We start from the raw sequence: 18,215 nt of genomic DNA on the forward strand, positions 1-18,215 counted from the left end.
GTGCATTATGTTTTAAAAGAAGAATGATCTAAGTCAGTGCTGTCCACAGAAGTTTCTGCAGTGATGGAATTTTTTTTAATGTTATTGTTACATTTATTTCCTAAAATGTAATGTAACATTTATTTCCTAATAAGGATGATCAGCTTTTCACATATATAAATGTGTATTTTTCTCTTCTGTGAGGTGACCTGTTCATATCATTTGCCCATTTTTTGGTTGGAGTATTCATCTTGTAGAATTTTCTTTTTGGCCATGCTGCGAGGCTTGTGGGATCTTAGCTCCCTGACCAGGGATCGAATCTGTACTTCCTGCAGTGGAAGTGTGGAGTCCTAACCACTGGAAATTTCAGATGGAAATGTTCTGTATCTGCTCTGTCCAATATGCCACATGTGACTACAGAGCTGGTGAAATGTAGCTAGTGTGTAGACTGAGATATTAAATTTTTAATTTTATTCAATTTGATTAATTTAAAATTAAAAGGTAAAGCTAGAAGAAACAGATCTTCCTTACAAATGAGTTCCAATTAATTTGTGTACTTGATAATTTGTGTTTCTCATAGATGTTTCCCCTCAATGAGCTTCCTTGCCCCTCCCTAAGTGTAGTTTGGATTTAGTGACTTGTTTCCAATGAATAGAATATGGCTGGGGGAGAAAAGTAACTTTACAGTGGAGAAACTAGTGTTAAGTCATATTGATGGTATGTATTCCTGATGGGAAGTGATGAGAAGGATACCTCACCTCTGCGGTATAGTTCTAAAAACCTATAAACCCGTGTAACCGGGAGAAACACATCAAACTCAAACCGAGAGTCATTTGGCAAAATACCCGACACTTAAGGATTCCTGAAAATTGTCAAAAGTCATGAAAAGCAAGGAAAGTTTAAGAAACTGCCATAGACCAGAGTAAGCTAAGGAGGTGCTACAATTAAATGTGATTCGGTATCCTATATGGCAATCTGGAACAGAAAAAGGACATTTGTGGGAAAACTAGTGAAATTTGAATAAAGCCTGGAGCTTAGTTGATGGTAGCTTACTGAAAGGTATTGGAGTAATTGTGAGGCCTAAAGGAGGTCATTTCACATATACACATTTTAGACATTGCAAATATTTTCTCTACATTACATTCTCTACATTACATCCTCTTCATTTTGACTATGGTATACTTCACTGAATGGAAATCTTCAAAGGATCAATAATATTTAAACTGTGTGATCTGACCATAATGCAACAAAATGAGAAATTCATAAAGAAACAGCTTTTAAAATCCCATAGATTTGGAAAATAAATATATTAGTATATAATATATAATCCTTGTTTTAAGAAGAGAATATTAGGATATTAGGATATACATGGAAATTAGGATATACTTGGAAGTGAATGATAATGAACACATTATTAAGCAAAAATTGTGGGACACAGTTAAATCTGTACTTTAGTAAATTAAGGTAAATTTATAGCATTACATACAAGAGAAATCAGTTACAAATAAATGAGTTAGGCATTTATCTCAAAAAGTTGTAAAGGAGAGCAACAGAACAAACCTATAGTAACAAGAAGGAAGGAAATAATAAAGAATGGAAAATGAATATAATAGAGAAGAAAATAGCATTATAGATTAAACCAAAAACTTTTTTTTTTTTTCAAACGATTACTAGGAGATTCCAGCAAAACAGGGCACTTAAAAAAGATTCTGTAGGGGCTTCCCTGGTGGCACAGTGGTTGAGAATCTGCCTGCCAATGCAGTGGACACGGGTGCGAGCCCTGGTCTGGGAAGATCCCATATGCCGCGGAGCAACTGGGCCCGTGAGCCACCATTACCGAGCCTGCGCGTCTGGAGCCTGTGCTCCGCAACAAGAGAGGCCGCGATAGTGAGAGGCCCACGCACCGCGATGAAGAGTGGCCTCCGCTTGCCGCAACTAGAGAAAGCCCTCGCACAGAAACGAAGACCCAATACAGCCATAAATAAATTAATTTTTAAAAAAAAGATTCTGTAAAGGACCAAATAATACTTTAGGCTTGCGAATATGATCTCTGGCAATTAATCTACTTTGCAGCCATAGATGATAACTAAAGGAACAAGCAAGTCCCTGTTCCAACTTTAAGGACTCTGATAATTGAATTTCATATAATTTTCACTTGTCACAAAATAATATTCTCTTTGTGGTTTTCCCCAGCCATTAAAAAATGTAAAGCTCTAAAATAAAAAGAATTTTTTTTTATTGTAAAGCTCTTTTTTTAGCTCGCTGCAGGCTGTACAAAAACAGGAGGCAGGCTGCACTGGATTGGCCCCAAATGCAAGTCCAAGAAGACGGGCTTCAACACCCAGTTGCAAAGTTCCTTAAGCAAGGGGCCGGCAGATAGTGCTTTTATGGGAGAGGGATCACACCTGAGGATTGCAAGAGCTGGACTCCCCTGAGGGACTGGGAGCCCGCTCTTTACCCTCAGCCCTGGCGAACTCTGGCGTCTTGCCAGCCCAAGACCTTTGAGACACAGGTTCAGCCTGACCCCGCTCCCAACGGTTGCAACTGCCGGGGCGCTAGAGAGCGCGCATGCGCCCACCTGGACTCGCTGCCAATCAGACCACAGCGCCCGACCTCGCGCCGGCACCTGGCAGCCAATCACAGGTGACAGCGGGCGCGCGAGCTGGGGCGTGGGCGTTGGCGGCGTCTGCGGCGCCCGGGGCCTGAGGAGGCGTAGTCGCCTCAGGCTTCGCCAGGGGAGCGCCTCGGGGCCGGTGAGCCGCCGGACTTTCTGGCCCCTCCGTCGACGGGGACCGTGGCGCGGCCGGAGCGGTCCCTGAGGGCCGAGGGGAGGGTTTCTCGGGTCCTCACGAGCGCCGGGCCTGGCACGGCCCTGGCGGCCTGTGTGGGGCCGCGGGCCCTCAGGAGGGAGGGTGAGGCCCAGGCCCTGACATCCCTTTCACCCTCTCCCTTCCCCAATCTGGGCGGGCGCCGCTCTCCGTCATCCTCCCTCCCCCAGGGGTGGGCCGAGCTGGCCTCGGGGGAAGGGCGTATCAGGCCCCCGGCCCCCGCCGAGGTCTCCTAATACGTTACAGCACAAAACAACGTCAGGGCAGTTCTGTGACGTAGGCCCGGCGGGGTTCTGGAGAGCCGTGGGTCCAGGCGCTGTCAGGAGGGCGCAGCTAAAAAAAAAAACCCAAAAAACAAATCGATCTGGTGGCTTCTCCCCTGCCGCTGCGCCTGGGCCCCCTGTGGGAGCCCCCCTGGGCGCCCGAGGTCCAGCCTTTTGGTTTGGGCAGGTGGCAGATGAGGTGGTTTTTACTGAGAGAGGGGAGGTGGGAGGAGGAGGCTTGTTCGCGATTCTGTTCTCTGGTTCAGTGTGAGACGCCTGGTAAACATGCTCAGGGCAGGACCGGCTAGGGCCTGGGGGATAGGATGATCCCGTAACACGTGACTCACCCTCACCCTTTTCTCTGCTGGTCTCTAGGATGCGACCTGCTCCTGCCTGGAAAATCTCAAGCCCCCAGGTTTTCAGTGCGCGCCTGAGGTAAGGTGACAGACGTCTTTCTAATGAGAACCAGAGTGGTATCTACCTATCTATCTATCTATCTATCTATCTATCTATTTATGGCTGTGTTGGGTCTTTGTTGCTGCACATGGGCTTTCTCTTGTTGTGGCGAGCGGGGGCTACTCATTGCGGTGGCCTCTCGTTGTGGAGCACGGGCTCTAGGGTGCACGGGCTTCAGTAGTTGCAGCGCACGGGCTCAGTAGCTGTGGCTCTCGGGCCCTAGAGCACAGACTCAGTAGCTGTGGCGCACGGGCATAGTTGCTCCGTGGCATGTGGGATCTTCCTGGATCGGGGCTCGAACCCGTGTCTCCTGCATTGGCAGGCGGATTCTTAACCACGGCACCACCAGAGAAGCCCCCAGAGTGGTATCTTTTTTACCCTTAGCGTTTTTCTTGTTCTCTCCCGGGCTAACACGTTGCTGCCCAGAGAGCGTTCTCCTGCGCGGGTGGGAGCCGACCCAGAATGTGTGTGACGACTTCAGGGCACTCATTGGTTCAGCTCATTCTGGAGCCCTCTAAGTTGCGGCCTTAAAAAGGGGCAGGGGGCTGGGGGCCGGCTTTCACCTGCTGTTTTGAAAGGGAAAAAAGTAAGAGCACCATGGATTTTTAAGCTGTGTAAAGCTGACTTCTACCACGCAGTGAGGCTAATGTGGGCTGATGCACGTGGCCTAAGGTTTCAGCTAATGTATTAAAATAATAAAGTGATGGGAGCCCCCTGGTGGCCTCCGGGTTAGGATTCTGGACTTTCACTGCAGTAGCCCGGGTTCAGTCCCTGTTCGAGGAACTGGGATCCCACAAGCCACGTGGCACGGCCAAATAAATAAATAAATAAAGTGGTTCATTCGGAGTAAATGTGTTGTGATTTAACATGATTCCATGGGATTAGTTTGTTCATTTCTGTACCCTTTTCCTTAAGGGTTTTATTTCATGAAGTAATTGAATGTGACTGGATGGGCGGGGTATCTGTGTTCACTTCATGTCAGTAAACAAGTTTTTATGCCCAGCAACTTGTGCATACAGCTCTGTTGTATAGTTACTTATCTGTCGCTGGTACAACTTTGAGTCCTTGGCTTGACTATACAAGTTTGATTTGACTATACAAGCTTCATGGCATGTCAATTTTGCCATGTTTTGTTTTGTTTTGGCTGCGCCGCGTGGCTTATGGGATTTTAGTTCCCCAACCAGGGATTGAACCTGGGGCGCCAGCAGTCAGAGTGCTAAGTCCTAACCACTGGACTGCCAGGGAATTCCCGTTTTGTTTTTTTCGTTTGCTTGTTTTTTAAATTTTGCTGTACTTATAGGAGAGCTATTCTGTGTATGACAGTTCAGAGTTGCAAGTACGACATGTGAGTGATATGGTAACTTGAAATATCTGTGTTGTACACATTATCTCACAACTTAATAGCTTGAAAAAACATATTATCTCATGGTCTAGAATCCAAGAGTGGCTTAGCTGGGTGGTTTTGCCTCAGGGTCTCTCCATGACTTTTGTTGAATCTAACTTCACTCACTTGGCTGTTAGCAAGGGGCCTCAGTTCCTCCCTCTCTGAGTCTCTCCATGGGGCTGCTCATGTCATGGCTGCTGGCTTCCCCCAGAGCGAGTGATTCAGGAGAGAATTTGCACCCAAGATGAAGTGCAGAGTCTTTTTCAGAAGTTACACACCTTCACTTCTGTCTTTGCTTAGTCTCACAGTCAACCCTGTGATAGTGTGAGGGAGAGCTACACAGGATTGGGAATACCAGGAGGCGGGATTCATTTGGGGCCATCTTGGAGGCTGGCTACCATACTCATTAATCCACCATGCCAGCCTTTCTTCATATGGTCTCAGGTCTGTTACTATGAGTGAATTATTTGGCTTGTGTACACTTCTTGTATACTAGATCCAATCAATTCCTGTTTGTTCAAGGATATTCTAGCAAGTCTCTTCTTCGGATTAAGTTTTCTGTTTATCTGGACGGTTCCCATCAGCAGACAGGCTGATTATAATGTCATCTCTCATTAAAAAAATCCATCTTTTGATGGCACATCCCCCTTCTGCTTGTTTTATTTCATACTTGCTAGTTATAGGAAAACTTCTACAGAGTTGGCCATACTTGTTATCTCCAAGTCTCTTGTTTTCTTTTAAATCCACTCTTGTCAAGGTCACTAATGAATTCCACAATGTTTAACTCAATGGTCAATTTTTAGTTTTTATTTTATTTGATTTATTGGCAGCATTTATCAAAGTAGTTCATTTCCTCCTCCCTGAAAAAAATTTTCATTTAGATTACAGGATGCTTCTCTTTCTTGATTCTCCTCTACATACAATTCTCTCACATACAATATGTGACCTTTGGTGTCTGGCTTTATTCAATTAGCATGTTTTCAGGTTCATCCATGTCATAGATACACAGCAGTGCTTTGTTTTTATGGCTGAATAGTATTCCATTGTAAGCATACACCACAGTTTTGTTTATCCATTCATCAGTTAGTGGACATTTGGATTGTGTGCTCTTTGTGGCTATTGTGAGGAATGCTGCTGTTAACATTGTTTTTGCGTGGACTTAATGTTTTCAGTTTTTATGGGTATATATCTAAGAGTGAAGTTGCTGGATCTTATGGTAACTCTATATTTAATTTTTGAGGTATTGCCAAACTGTTTTCCAAAGTGGTTGTAGCACTTTGTAGCAATTGCACCAGCAATATATGAGGATTCCAATTTCTCCACATCCTCTGCAGCACTTGTTATTGTTTCTCTTTTTGATTATAGCCAATCTAGTGAGTGTGAAGGAGTATCTCATTGTGATTGATTTACATTTTCCTAATCATGTTAAGCAGTATTTCCTGTGCTTATTGGACATTTGTATAGCATCTTCTTTGGTGAAATGTCTCTTCGAATCCTTTGCCTGTTTAAAAAAGGTTTTTTTATTGTTGTAAAAAACATATAACATAAATTTTACCATCTTAACCATTTTTTAAAAATTCATTTATTTTATTTTTGGCTGCGTTGGGTCTTTGTTGCTGGGCACATGCTTTCTCTAGTTGCAGCTAATGGGGCTACTCTTTGTTGTGGTGTGTGGGCTTCTCACTGCAGTGGCTTCTCTTGTTGCGGAGCACGGGCTCTAGGCACGTGGGCTTCAGTAGTTGTGGCTCACGGGCTTTAGAGCGCAGGCTCAGTAGCTGTGGCACACGGGCTTAGTTGCTCTGTGGTATGTGGGATCTTCCCGGATCAGGGCTCGAACCGTGTTTTCTGCATTGGCAGGCAGATTCTTAGCCACTGCACCACCAAGGAAGCCCCATCTTAACCATTTTTAAGTGTTAAGTATATTCACATTGTTTTTTTCTTTTTTGTTTTTTTGTTTTTGCCACGCTGCACGGCTTGCAGGATAGTTCCCGACCAGGGATTGAACCCAGGCTCCCTGCAGTAAAAGCGCCTAACAACTGGACCGTCAGGGAATTCCCCATTTACATTGTTTTGAAATGATCTCTAGACTTTTAGATCTCTAGACTTTTTCATCTTGCAAAATTGAAACTACCCATCCCATTAAACAACAAACTTTTCCCTCTCCTGCTAGACCATAGTATCCACCATTCTCCTTTATGTTTCTTTTCTATTGCTTTGACTACTTTGGATACTTCACATAAGTGGAAGCATGCAGTATTTGTATGTAAGCAAGCTCTGTGATGTCTCTTCTTGGCACTAATCCAGTCATGAGGGCCCTCATGACCTTATCTTTATGACTGGCTATTTCATTTAGCATGATGTATGATGTCTTCAAGGATCATGCATATTGTAGCATGTGGCAGAATTTCTTTTTTATGGCTAAATAATGTTCCGTTGTATGTGTATATCACATTTTAAAAATTCATTCATCAGTTGATGGATGTTTAGGTTGCTTCCACCTCTTAGTTATTGTGAATAGTGCTGCTGTGAGCATGGATGTGCACATATCTCTTAGAGACCGCACTTTCATTTCTTTTGGATCTATATCCAAAAGTGGAATTGCTGGATCATATGGTAGTTCTATTTTTAACTTTTTGAGGAGCGTTTATACTGTTTTCCACAGCATTTGCACTATTTACAATCCATCCATAGCACACAAGGATACAGTTTGTGTACATGCTTGCCAACAGTTTCCCTCCCCTCCCCTCCCCTTCCTTTCTCCTGCCTTCCTTCCCTCCTTCCCTCCCTTTCTTCCTTCCTTCCTTCCTTCCTTCCTTCCTTCCTTCCTTATAGTAGCCATCCTGATGGGTGTTAGGTGATCTTTCACTGTGGTTTACATTCACATTTCTCTGATGATTAGTATGTTGAGCATCTTTTCATATACTTGCTAGCCATTTTATATCATCTTTGGAGAATTATCTATTCAGGTCCTCTGCTGATTTTTTAATTGAGTTGTTTTTTTATTCTTCTGTTATAAAAGATCTTTATATATTCTTTTATCACATATGTTAGTATCTATATGTGTCTCTTGTAACATATCAATGTATATGTATCATATATATATGTGTTCCTAGTCACATATATGATTTACAGATATTTTTCTCCCATTCTGTGAGTTATCTTTTTACTTTCATGACGGTGTCCTTTGAAGTCCAAAAGTTGTCAATTTGATGAAGTCCTGTTATTTTTTCCTTTGTCATTTATTCTTTTGGTGTCTTCTCTAAGAAACCATTTACTCCAATTTTCTTTAAAGAGTTTTTTTTAGTTTTAGCTGTACTTTTAGTTTCACAATCCATTTTGAGTTATTTTTTATATGTATGGTGTGAGCAGGGGCCCAACTTCATTCATTCTTTGACATATGGATGTCCAGTTGTTCCATCAACATTTGTTGAAAAGATTTATCTGTTCCCCACTGATTATTTTGGTAATCTTGCTGAAAATCAGTTCACCATTAATGCATGGGTTTTTTTCTGGACTCTTGAATTCTATTCCATTGATCTATTCCATTGATCTGTTTCTATCCTTATGCCAGTGCCACATTTCTTGATTACTATAGCTTTGTAGTAAGTTTTGAAATCAGAAAGTCTGAATCTTTCAGTTTTTTCTTTTTCAAGATTGTTTTGGTTATTCTGAGTTCCTTGAATTTTCATATGAGTTTCAATTCTGTGAGAAGGCTAGCCAAGATTTTGATAGATCAGTTGTGGGAGTCTTGCCATTTTAACAATATTAAATCTTCTGATCCATGAATGTGGGATGTCTTTACATTTATTTAGGTCTTTAATTGCTTCAACAATGTATTTAGTATAATTCAGTGTTTTCAGAATAAAAAAGTGCTGCATTTCTATTAAATTTATTCCTAAGTATTCTTTTTTCAAAAATTTATTTTATTGAAGTATAGTTGGTCTACAGTGTTGTGTTAATTTCCTCTGTACAGCAGAGTGACTCAGTTGTACATATACATTCTTTTTCATATTCTTTTCCATTATGGTTTATCACAAGATATTGAATATAGTTCCCTGTGCTATACAGTAGGATCTTGTTGTTTATCCGTTCTATATGTAATAGTTTGCATCTGCTAATCCCAAACTCCCAATCCATCCCTCCCCACAATCCTTGGCAACCACAAGTCTGTTTTCTGTGTCTGTGAGTCTGTTTCTGTTTCATAGATAAGTTCAATTGTGTCTTATTTTAGATTCCACATATAAGTGATATCATAATGATATTTGTCTTTCTCTTTCTGATAAGTATTCTTTGTAACTGTGTAAATGGAAGTGTTTATTTACGTTCATTTTCAGAACATTTATTGCTACTATATAGAAACATAATTTATTTTTTTATATTGATCTTGTATTCTGCAACCTTTTAATTCTAATACTTGTTATGTGGATTCCTCAGGATTTTGTATATACAAAATCATGTCATCTCCAATATAGTTTTACTTTTTCCTTTTCCATTCTGAATGCTGCTACTTCTTTTTTTTTTTTTTTTTTTTAACTCCTTTTTCTTGCCTGATTGTCCTGGTTGTAGAACTTCAGGTATAATATTGATTCAAAGTGCAGTAGTAGACATCCTTGTCTTGTTCCCAGTCTTAGAGGGAAAGCTTTCAGTCTTTCACGACTAAGTATGATGCTAGCTGTGGGTGTTTTACAGGTACCCTTTGCTTGAGAAAGTTCTCTTCTGTTCCTAATTGTTGAGGGTTTTTTGTTTGTTTGTTTTTCATCATGAAAAAGTGCTAGATTTAGTCAAATGCTTTTTCTGCAGGCAGGTGTCTTTTTTTTTTTTTTTTTTTTTTTTTTTTTTTTTTGCGGTACACGGGCCTCTCACTGTTGTGGCCTCTCCCATTGCGGAGCACAGGCTCCGGACGTGCAGGCTCAGCGGCCATGGCTCACGGGCCCAGCCGCTCCACGGCACGTGGGATCTTCTTGGACTGGGGCACGAACCCGTGTCCCCTGCATCAACAGGCGGACTCTCAACCACTGCGCCAACAGGGAAGCCCCATTTTTTTTTAAGGTGTCTTTTTTGTGGTCCTCCACAGCCCCTCTCTTTAAATCATTCTCCACTCACCTGATACTTCCAAACCCTCTCCAAATTCTTAGTCTTAGTGAAAGGAATTGCCTCAGAACTAACAGGCCACTTTTAGGTTAAACTCCTACCCTGCTCATATCTCCTTTGTGGATTCTTCTAAGATGCTGCTCTTGGGAGGAAAGGAAGGAAAAGGGAAAGTGGCTGAATTTCTCTCCTGCCTGCCTGGGTGAAATGTAGTACTCTAACCATACTGTTCTAAGAAAAGGCTTCCCCAAACTGTTGGTCCCCATGATGAGATCTGGCCAGTCATCCTCCTGAATCCCAGGATTGCAGGGCTCTCACATTTGGTATAACAGTGCACCTCAGTGGCTCCCAGACTTGAAGAAAATTGGTTATATCCCAAGTTTGAACATTTCCTACCTTTTCCATCACCCTACCTTCTTTTGTTGAATTATTTTTATCCCCTTTGAGATAATTATTTTCTTTTAATGAATATTTGAGTGCTTATCGTATGCCAGGACTGCTTTTGGCCCTTGGGAGAAATCAGTGAACAAAACAGAGAAAAACAAACTAAAAAACAAAACAGAATTTCTCCCGTGGAAGGAACTAACAGTTCAGTGGAAGAAGAAAGATAGTATTATAAATATGTACATTCTTTTGTGAAATAAAAGGTGATGTTATGAAATTAGGAAAAATATAATAGAGTAGGGTCATAGGATTGAATGTTGGGTAGGTAGGAGTGTTGTGATTTTAGATAAGGTGGTCAGAGTAAGTCTCTTGGAATAGGTAGGTTTGGACATGGACTTGAAGGAGGTAGAAGTGTTCGCCATGGGGATATCTGGAAGACAAGAATTTCAGGTGGAGACTTCGAAGGGAGCAGCAAGGAAGCCACTGTAGCTGGATTGGAGTGAATGAATGTTAGAGTAGAGAGAGGAGAGGTCAGAGAGGTAGCAAGAGTGGAAATGGTGGGACTTCCCTGGTGGCACAATGGTTAAGTAATCCACCTGCCAATGCAGGGGACACGGGTTCGAACTCTGGTTCGGGAAGATCCCACATGCCACAGAGCAACTAAGCCTGTGCGCCACAACTACTGAGCCTGTGCTCTAGAGCCCGTGAGCCACAACTCCTGAGCCCGCATGCCACAACTACTGAAGCCCGCGCTCCTAGAGCCCATGCTCCGCAACAAGAGAAGCTACCGCAATGAAGAGCATGTGCACCACAACGAAGAGTAGCCCCCGCTCACGGCAACTAGAGAAAGCCTGTGTGCAGCAATGAAGACCCAACACAGCCATAAATAAATAAAATTTTTGAAAGAGAGAAGCCCTCAGGCGAAGGAAGGGGTTTATGTCAGGGCGACCTCAAAAATAAAGTAAAAAAAGAAGAGTGGAAGTGGTGGTGAGGGTCTGTAAATCCTTACTTTTTATCTCAGTCCATTCTATGGAAATAGTCTTGTTTTTTTGACCATGAACAACCTTGGCTTAATAGTTGTTCTCCTCCTCGACTCCCAGGCTAGATTAGACTCTATTTTTGCATTCCTTTATCATCCTGAGCTTATTTGTGAAAAAATATTTGTTAAAAAATATTTATGAAAAAATTACTTTTGTTTTGCTCAGTTGCCCTAGGATAGAATCCAAATGTTTATGGCAGTTTTAAGGATCCTGTGAAACCCCCATTTCCCCCAAGGGTCTGTGTTTAATGGATGTTAAATTCTAAGGCAGCAACTGTGTGGGGTTAATGGAGTAGCGGGAAGAAGGAGTGGTGGAGAAGGGACTTGAGTGCTGTGGTGGAGAGAGAGTGACAGGGTTGGGACAAGAATCTGGAGGAGCAGTAATGGGTGAAAAGAGTCACGGGCAAGGGAGAATGGTGAGGGTAGGTACCAGAGGAGTCCTAGTGGTGTAATCTCAGGAAGTTACTTAAGAGGGACTGATGCCTGAAAAAATCTGTTGTGTGGCTATAACAAAACCCATTTAAAGGGCCGTTGTTGAAATGCACAAGAATAACCTGGGAGGTGGGTCATCACCCACTGTTCTCTCAGCTATTTTTGGAGTGAAACCTCTCATTGGCTCCTTGGACAGCCCTTGGCAACTTTGTTGGTGGGGGAAATGAAGTGATTTTTGAGGACTCATCCCTTAGATCTAGCAGGTCTTGGCATGTCCAACCTCCCTACCCCGAATTCTCAAGTTTCTGGTAATTGTAGAAAATAAGGACACTAGAGGAGAAGTGATAAGAAAATTCCCATGGTCTGTTGTTACTCTTGTTCTAAATGAACGCATTCATTAACTTGTTTGTTTTATGTATCATTCTTTCTCCACTCTTAATTAACTTTTCATCTCCGATGATTGGTTGGATGAAAAGTTAATCAGTATGGTCAACAGCTAAAAATTCTACGAAGATCAGTTAGGTGAAAGTTCAACAATGTTATTGGAACCCAGTTTATTTTTATTTTTTAAAAACAACAAATTTATTCCCACAGTTTTGAAGGCTGGAAAGTCCAAGATCAAGGTGCTGGCTGATTTGGTTCCCCACTGAGGGCTCTCTTTCACCTTCTTCCTGTGTCTTCACATTTGGGGGGGTGTTGGGGGAAATAGAGAGGAAGCAAGCTCTGTGATGTCTCTTCTAGGCACTAGTCCAGTCATGAGGGCCCTCATGACCTTATCTAAACCTAATTATCCCCCAAAGACCCCATCTTCAAATACCATCACATTGGGGGTTAGGGCTTCAACACGTGAATTTCTGATTCAGACAAGGTTCTCAGAGTAAATTGATAGAAAACATGGAATTAATGGAGCACACTCTGCTCTACAAATAAAGGTTCATATTGATGAGAGTTACTATTTATTAATTCATTTAACAAATTCTGTATTTGTTGAGCTCCCATGCTATGCTAGGCAATGTTCTTTGTGCTGGTGATCGAGCAGTCAACAAAAGACAATTCCTGCCCTTTGGAGTTTACATTTTACTGGATAGACAATAGAAAATAATCAAGATAAATAATGTTTATAATATATTAGGTGGTGATAAATGCTTATAGGTGGAAGAGAAGGGAAGAGAAATTGGGAATGTGAATTAGAGGTTGGTTGGAGTATTTGAGAACCTCTCTGAGAAGAAGGCTTGGAACAGAGCCCTGAAGGTGGTGAGGGGCCAGCCATGTAGGTATCTGAATGATGAGCATTCATATTAGAGGGACAACAAATATAAAGACTCTAAGTAAGGTAAAGTGTTTAGTTTGTTCAAGAAATAGCAAGGAGGTTAGTGTGGTTAAAGTGAAGTGGATGGGGGAGAGGAGTATGAGATAATTGCAGGGGACAGTATGTAGGGTTGGAAGTGTGGTCTTACAGGCATTGGAAGGACTTGGCCTTTTACTGAGTGAACCAGAAAGGCATTGGAAGGTTTTGAGCTGAGCAGTGATGCAGTCTAATTTGTTTGAACAGCATTACTTTGCCTGCTATGTGAAGAGACAGGTGGAGTGAGGCACAAAGCACTGTTGGATTTAAGTTTAGTAGGGAAGTCAGGATTAGAGGAAGAAATTTAGGAGACATCAGTGTTGAGTTGGGGTGAGATTATCAAGAGAGTTCATTCCCAATTTGCTAGGCCTGTGCTAAGCGCTTGACATTGAATTATGCTATTTGTTGACCATATGTAGATACTCTTATTCTATTCTTTGAAGTTGACACTTCTTTTCTATATTAACATATATGAAATCAGTATGTGTGAATCAATTTATATATGTGCATTTAATATAAATTTTCTTCCAATTCTAGTACAAAACAAGATGCCATTGAATATTTGATGCTTTTTCTTTTTTTAAAATTTATTTATTTTTTTTTTTGGCTACGTTGGGTCTTTGTTGTTGCGCGGCTTTCTCTAGTTGCGTCAAGGGGGGCTACTCTTTGTTGCGGTGTGCAGGCTTCTCAATGAGGTAACTTCTCTTGTTGCAGAGCATAGGCTCTAGGCACACGGGCTTCAGTAGTTGTGACACGTGGGTTCAGTAGTTGTGGCTCATGGGCTCTAGAGCACAGGCTCAGTAGTTGTGGCACACAGGCTTAGTTGCTCCGCGGCATGTGGGATCTTCCTGGACCAGGGCTTGAACCCGTGTCCCCTGCGTTGGCAGGCGGATTCTTAACCACTGCGCCACCAGGGAAGTCCCGATGCTTTTTAAAAAGAGCTGTTACTTTAAGTCTAAGAAATAAGGATTTTTGCCTTTAAGATACAGAAACACATTTAAAAGTTATAAATTTTCCAAAAAAGATGTAGCTGGGCTTCCCTGGTGGCGCAGTGGTTGAGTGTCTGCCTGCCGATGCAGGGGACACGGGTTTGTGCCCCGGTCCGGGAAGATCCCACATGCCGCGGAGCTGCTGGGCCCGTGAGCCATGGCCGCTGAGCCTGCGCGTCCGGAGCCTGTGCTCCGCAACAGGAGAGGCCACAACAGTGAGAGGCCCGCATACCACACACAAAAAAAAATGTAGCTGGTTAGAATTCCAGCTTAATCTTCTTTGACTCCGGACCCCATGTTTCTAAACACTGCACAATGGTGCTTTTGTAAAAATACTCATACTTTACATGTGATTTCACCTAGTGATTAGTTGTTGGAGTTTTGGGTTTTCTTTTTTTAATAGGAGAGATCAAAATCAGCATAGGGCAAAGCTATGATTCTAGAGTCGTACAGACTTGTAATCATAGGTTTTTAAGCTGTCATTTATCCTCTTTAACTCTCAGTGTCCTTATCTGTAAAATAAGGATGTTTATAAATACCCTAGAGTTTTGGAGAGAAATAAGTAACGTATTTTTCTGTACTTAACTGATGTGTGGTATGTTTATACTTAGGTGGCAGTTTATATAAAGGAAGCACTGGGACCTGTGGCCACACCCTTCAAGAATAAAAAAATTTAGAAAATGGAACCACCATGTATGTTATGTGAAGAACAAGAGTCAGAACCGCAGAAAAGCATACAAGAAACCAAACAAGTAGACGATGAAGATGCTGAACTGATCTTCGTTGGGGTGGAACATGTAAATGAAGATGCTGAGCTGATCTTTGTTGGGATGACCTCAAATTCAAAACCAGTCGTTTCAAACATATTGAATAGAGTTACCCCAGGTTCGTGTTCAAGGAGAAGACAGTCTGGTCACGTCAGAAAAGATAATGCCCACAAATTGCGGCCTGTAAGTCATGTGATGCCTACATCAGAAGCAATGACTGTCTTACCAGTTTCTGACTCTGAGTCAAGATCAACAGATAGTCCTATTATTATTGAGCCTTTGTCTAAACCTGATTATAAAAATAATTTACTACAAGTCGTGCCTATTAGCTCTTCAGAGTCATGTTCTCCTCCTTTGATTACCTTCACAAGTTCATTGCAGCATCCAGTAGGAGCAGCACTTTCTATAGGAGGTATGAATAAAAGTCCTCGTGTAACAAAACGACTTTCCACTTCTGAAACAAATAGCACAAATCCCCAAAGGCCTAAACTCAGTAATGGAATCATAGGGGGACACTCTTTAGCTCTGGCCCCTTCAGGTATCTTTCATACAATGACAGCTCAGCAAAGCACACCCTCAGACAGTGTTCATACCTCATTAAGCCATGTTCAGAATGGAGAACCTTGTCCAACAGCTTTTCCAAAGGACAGTGTTCATTGCAAGCCTATAAGTCCTTTTGGGGAAAATGGACTGGCAAAAACAGACTTTTCGAGTCCAACAAGTCAAAACAAGACTGTTGATCCCACGAAAGGAAATCTGATCGTGTTACTTCATGACTTTTACTATGGACAGCATACAGGAGATGGGCAGCCAGAACAGAAGACTCACACAGCCTTTAAATGCCTCAGCTGCTTGAAAGTTCTAAAAAATGTCAAGTTTATGAATCACATGAAGCACCATTTGGAACTTGAAAAGCAGAGGGGTGACAGCTGGAAAAACCATACTACCTGCCAGCACTGCCACCGCCAGTTTCCCACTCCCTTCCAGCTGCAGTGTCACATTGAAAGTGTCCATACTTTCCAGGAGCCCTCTGCAGTCTGTAAAATCTGTGAGTTGTCTTTTGAAACAGATCAGGTTCTCTTACAGCACATGAAGGACAATCATAAGCCTGGCGAAATGCCCTATGTGTGCCAGGTCTGCAATTACAGATCATCAGCCTTTGCTGATGTAGAAACACATTTCAGAACATACCACAAAAACACTAAGAATTTGCTTTGCCCATTTTGTCTCAAAATTTTCAAAACTGCAACACCATACATGTGTCATTATAGAGGACACTGGGAAAAGAATGTTCACCAGTGTTCCAAATGCCGGCTACAGTTTTTAACTTTCAAGGAGAAAATGGAGCACAAGACCCAGTGTCATCAAATGTTTAAGAAGCCTAAGCAACTAGAAGGATTGCCTCCTGAAACAAAAGTTGTTATCCAGGTGTCACTGGGACCTCTTAAACCAGGATCAGTGGAATTAGCATCCATTACTGTGAACACATCTGATTCTGAACCTTCACCCCCCAGGTCTAAAAGTAGAATTTCAAAAAGACCCCATTAATTCTACTTTCAGTAAATCTGAAGCAAATACTTCAAAGTTAAAAACCCCACTAAAAACAAAAAATCCAAATCATAACATTATTCAATAACATCAAATATAGTGAAACCAATGGATCATTTATGAGGTTTTTCTAAAACCTCATGAAGTACAATATTGTTTGATCTGAATTTTGAGATATTATTTAAAAATATATTACCTGATTTTCATATAACTATCTGGCTTACATAAAAGGTGTGTGTGTGTGTGTGAATGGGGGGAAGAGAGAGAAAGAGAAAAGTGAAAACCTCTATTATTTTGGTATTTCGTGTTATTTGTAAGTTTGAAAGCTCTGCTATACATATAATCTGTAGAATTTTTTAACAACTTAATTTTATTTTCAACTTTTTCCATGCCTTGAATATTTCAATATTAACTATAGCCAGACTGAAATGGCTTTGTTATGGCATGGTCCCGTTTGCCGCTGAACTCTCAGAAGTGCCTCTGTTGTGCTGATCTAAAATAACCTGGCTCTGAAAGCCTTGGTGTGGAGAAGTTGACGGAGACCCTGTGGTGTGAATGGGGACCAGAAACAGGGAATTCAGTCAGTGGAGAGCAGTGGCTTGTCCCAGTTGAGGAAGGGGCACACATTCACTCCAGGCTTGGAGCCAAGGCAGAAGGAACACTGTCTCGGACTGTCCTTACCTAGCCCAAGGACATCCAAGGAAGCCAAACCATTAAAATAAAATGCCTGTGTTTAGTGAGGGGCCCCTGCAGGCATCAAGCAGGTACTGTGTATCATTGGCTTCAGATGGGGAAGTAGAGATAATTAATAGAATGGGACCTGGTGCCAGGGGACCTCCTTTTGACTGATCAAAAGGGGAATTTGTTCTCTCACCTCTCCCATCTGGCTGGCCTTTAGTCAGAATGAACTAGCCATATCTCTCTCAGTCACAGCAGTAAAGCAAGTTAACGTTCCCAAGGAAAAAAATCCCTGACATCCATAGTTTGATCTGTACTGGACCCATAGTTTTAACTGAAAAGGGCCAAACACATGGAATCTGTCCAGTTTATGAATTGAGCTAAGTTTAGTTCTCTTACCCTTAAGCTGGAATGGGGTTGTCCAAGAAAAGTAGGAATAGTGGATAAAAATAGTTAAGAGTGATTAAACCCATTATAGGACTTTTCCTAACATTTCCAATTACATATGTCTTACCCTAATTGAACATGTGAAGTTTGCAATTTTGTATCTTGCCTTGGACATGAATGTATTACAGTTAACAGTTAATTCTTTGTGTGTATAATTTCCCATTTTTTAAACTAATACTGAGTTTGGGTCTTACTTGACACACTCCCATGTGCCAGAAATGTCTCATTTATTTCAGTAATTATCAGGTCATAGGGTTATTATCCTTCATTTGATCTATCAACTGTCTAATCTGTGATTATACTTGCCGGAACCTTTTTCCTTGCCATCTCCAAGGGCTCTTTCACAGAACTGGGGTACCCTCTAAGTATTGGTTCCTGAACATCAGCAGCCTTGGTTACCTCTGTGGGCTCCTGGAGTTGAGTCTCTCTAGGCATGTTTAAGTGCCATCCCTTCTCACTCCACCTCCAGCCCAGGTACCTAGCAGCCTCTGTGCACCACTCAAGGAATCTGGGATCCTGGCTGTAGACCTGTTCCAGGAGAAATCTCTCCCTTTTTCTGTTGCTTTCTCCTCCTCTTTAAAGGTACTT

General features: G+C 41.9%; 1 protein-coding gene across 2 annotated transcripts; it reads left to right on the plus strand.

The window, feature by feature from the left end:
• Window positions 1-2,672: 2,672 nt before the first annotated feature.
• On the plus strand, window positions 2,673-16,611 carry ZNF280B (zinc finger protein 280B). 2 transcript variants are annotated; one of them, XM_027124185.1, is made up of 3 exons: window positions 2,673-2,732; window positions 3,446-3,505; window positions 14,799-16,611. In XM_027124185.1, the coding sequence occupies exon 3, from the start codon at window positions 14,868-14,870 to the stop codon at window positions 16,500-16,502; it is 1,635 nt and encodes a 544-aa protein (XP_026979986.1). In that variant the 5' UTR covers window positions 2,673-2,732; window positions 3,446-3,505; window positions 14,799-14,867; the 3' UTR covers window positions 16,503-16,611. The 2 variants fall into 2 exon arrangements, with proteins under 2 accessions (XP_026979986.1, XP_026979985.1); XM_027124184.1 differs by lacking the exon at window positions 2,673-2,732 and adding an exon at window positions 2,750-2,891.
• The last annotated feature ends 1,604 nt before the right edge of the window (window positions 16,612-18,215 follow it).

This window comes from Aethalodelphis obliquidens, unplaced genomic scaffold (genome assembly GCF_003676395.1).
Source record: "Aethalodelphis obliquidens isolate GAN/ISIS:26980383/991018 unplaced genomic scaffold, ASM367639v1 scaffold28, whole genome shotgun sequence".
NCBI lineage: Eukaryota > Metazoa > Chordata > Mammalia > Artiodactyla > Delphinidae > Aethalodelphis > Aethalodelphis obliquidens.

What these genes read in the sequence shown, in the direction of transcription:
- ZNF280B (XM_027124185.1), top strand. Translation starts at nt 14,868, where the DNA reads ATGGAACCACCATGTATGTTATGTGAAGAACAAGAGTCAGAACCGCAG.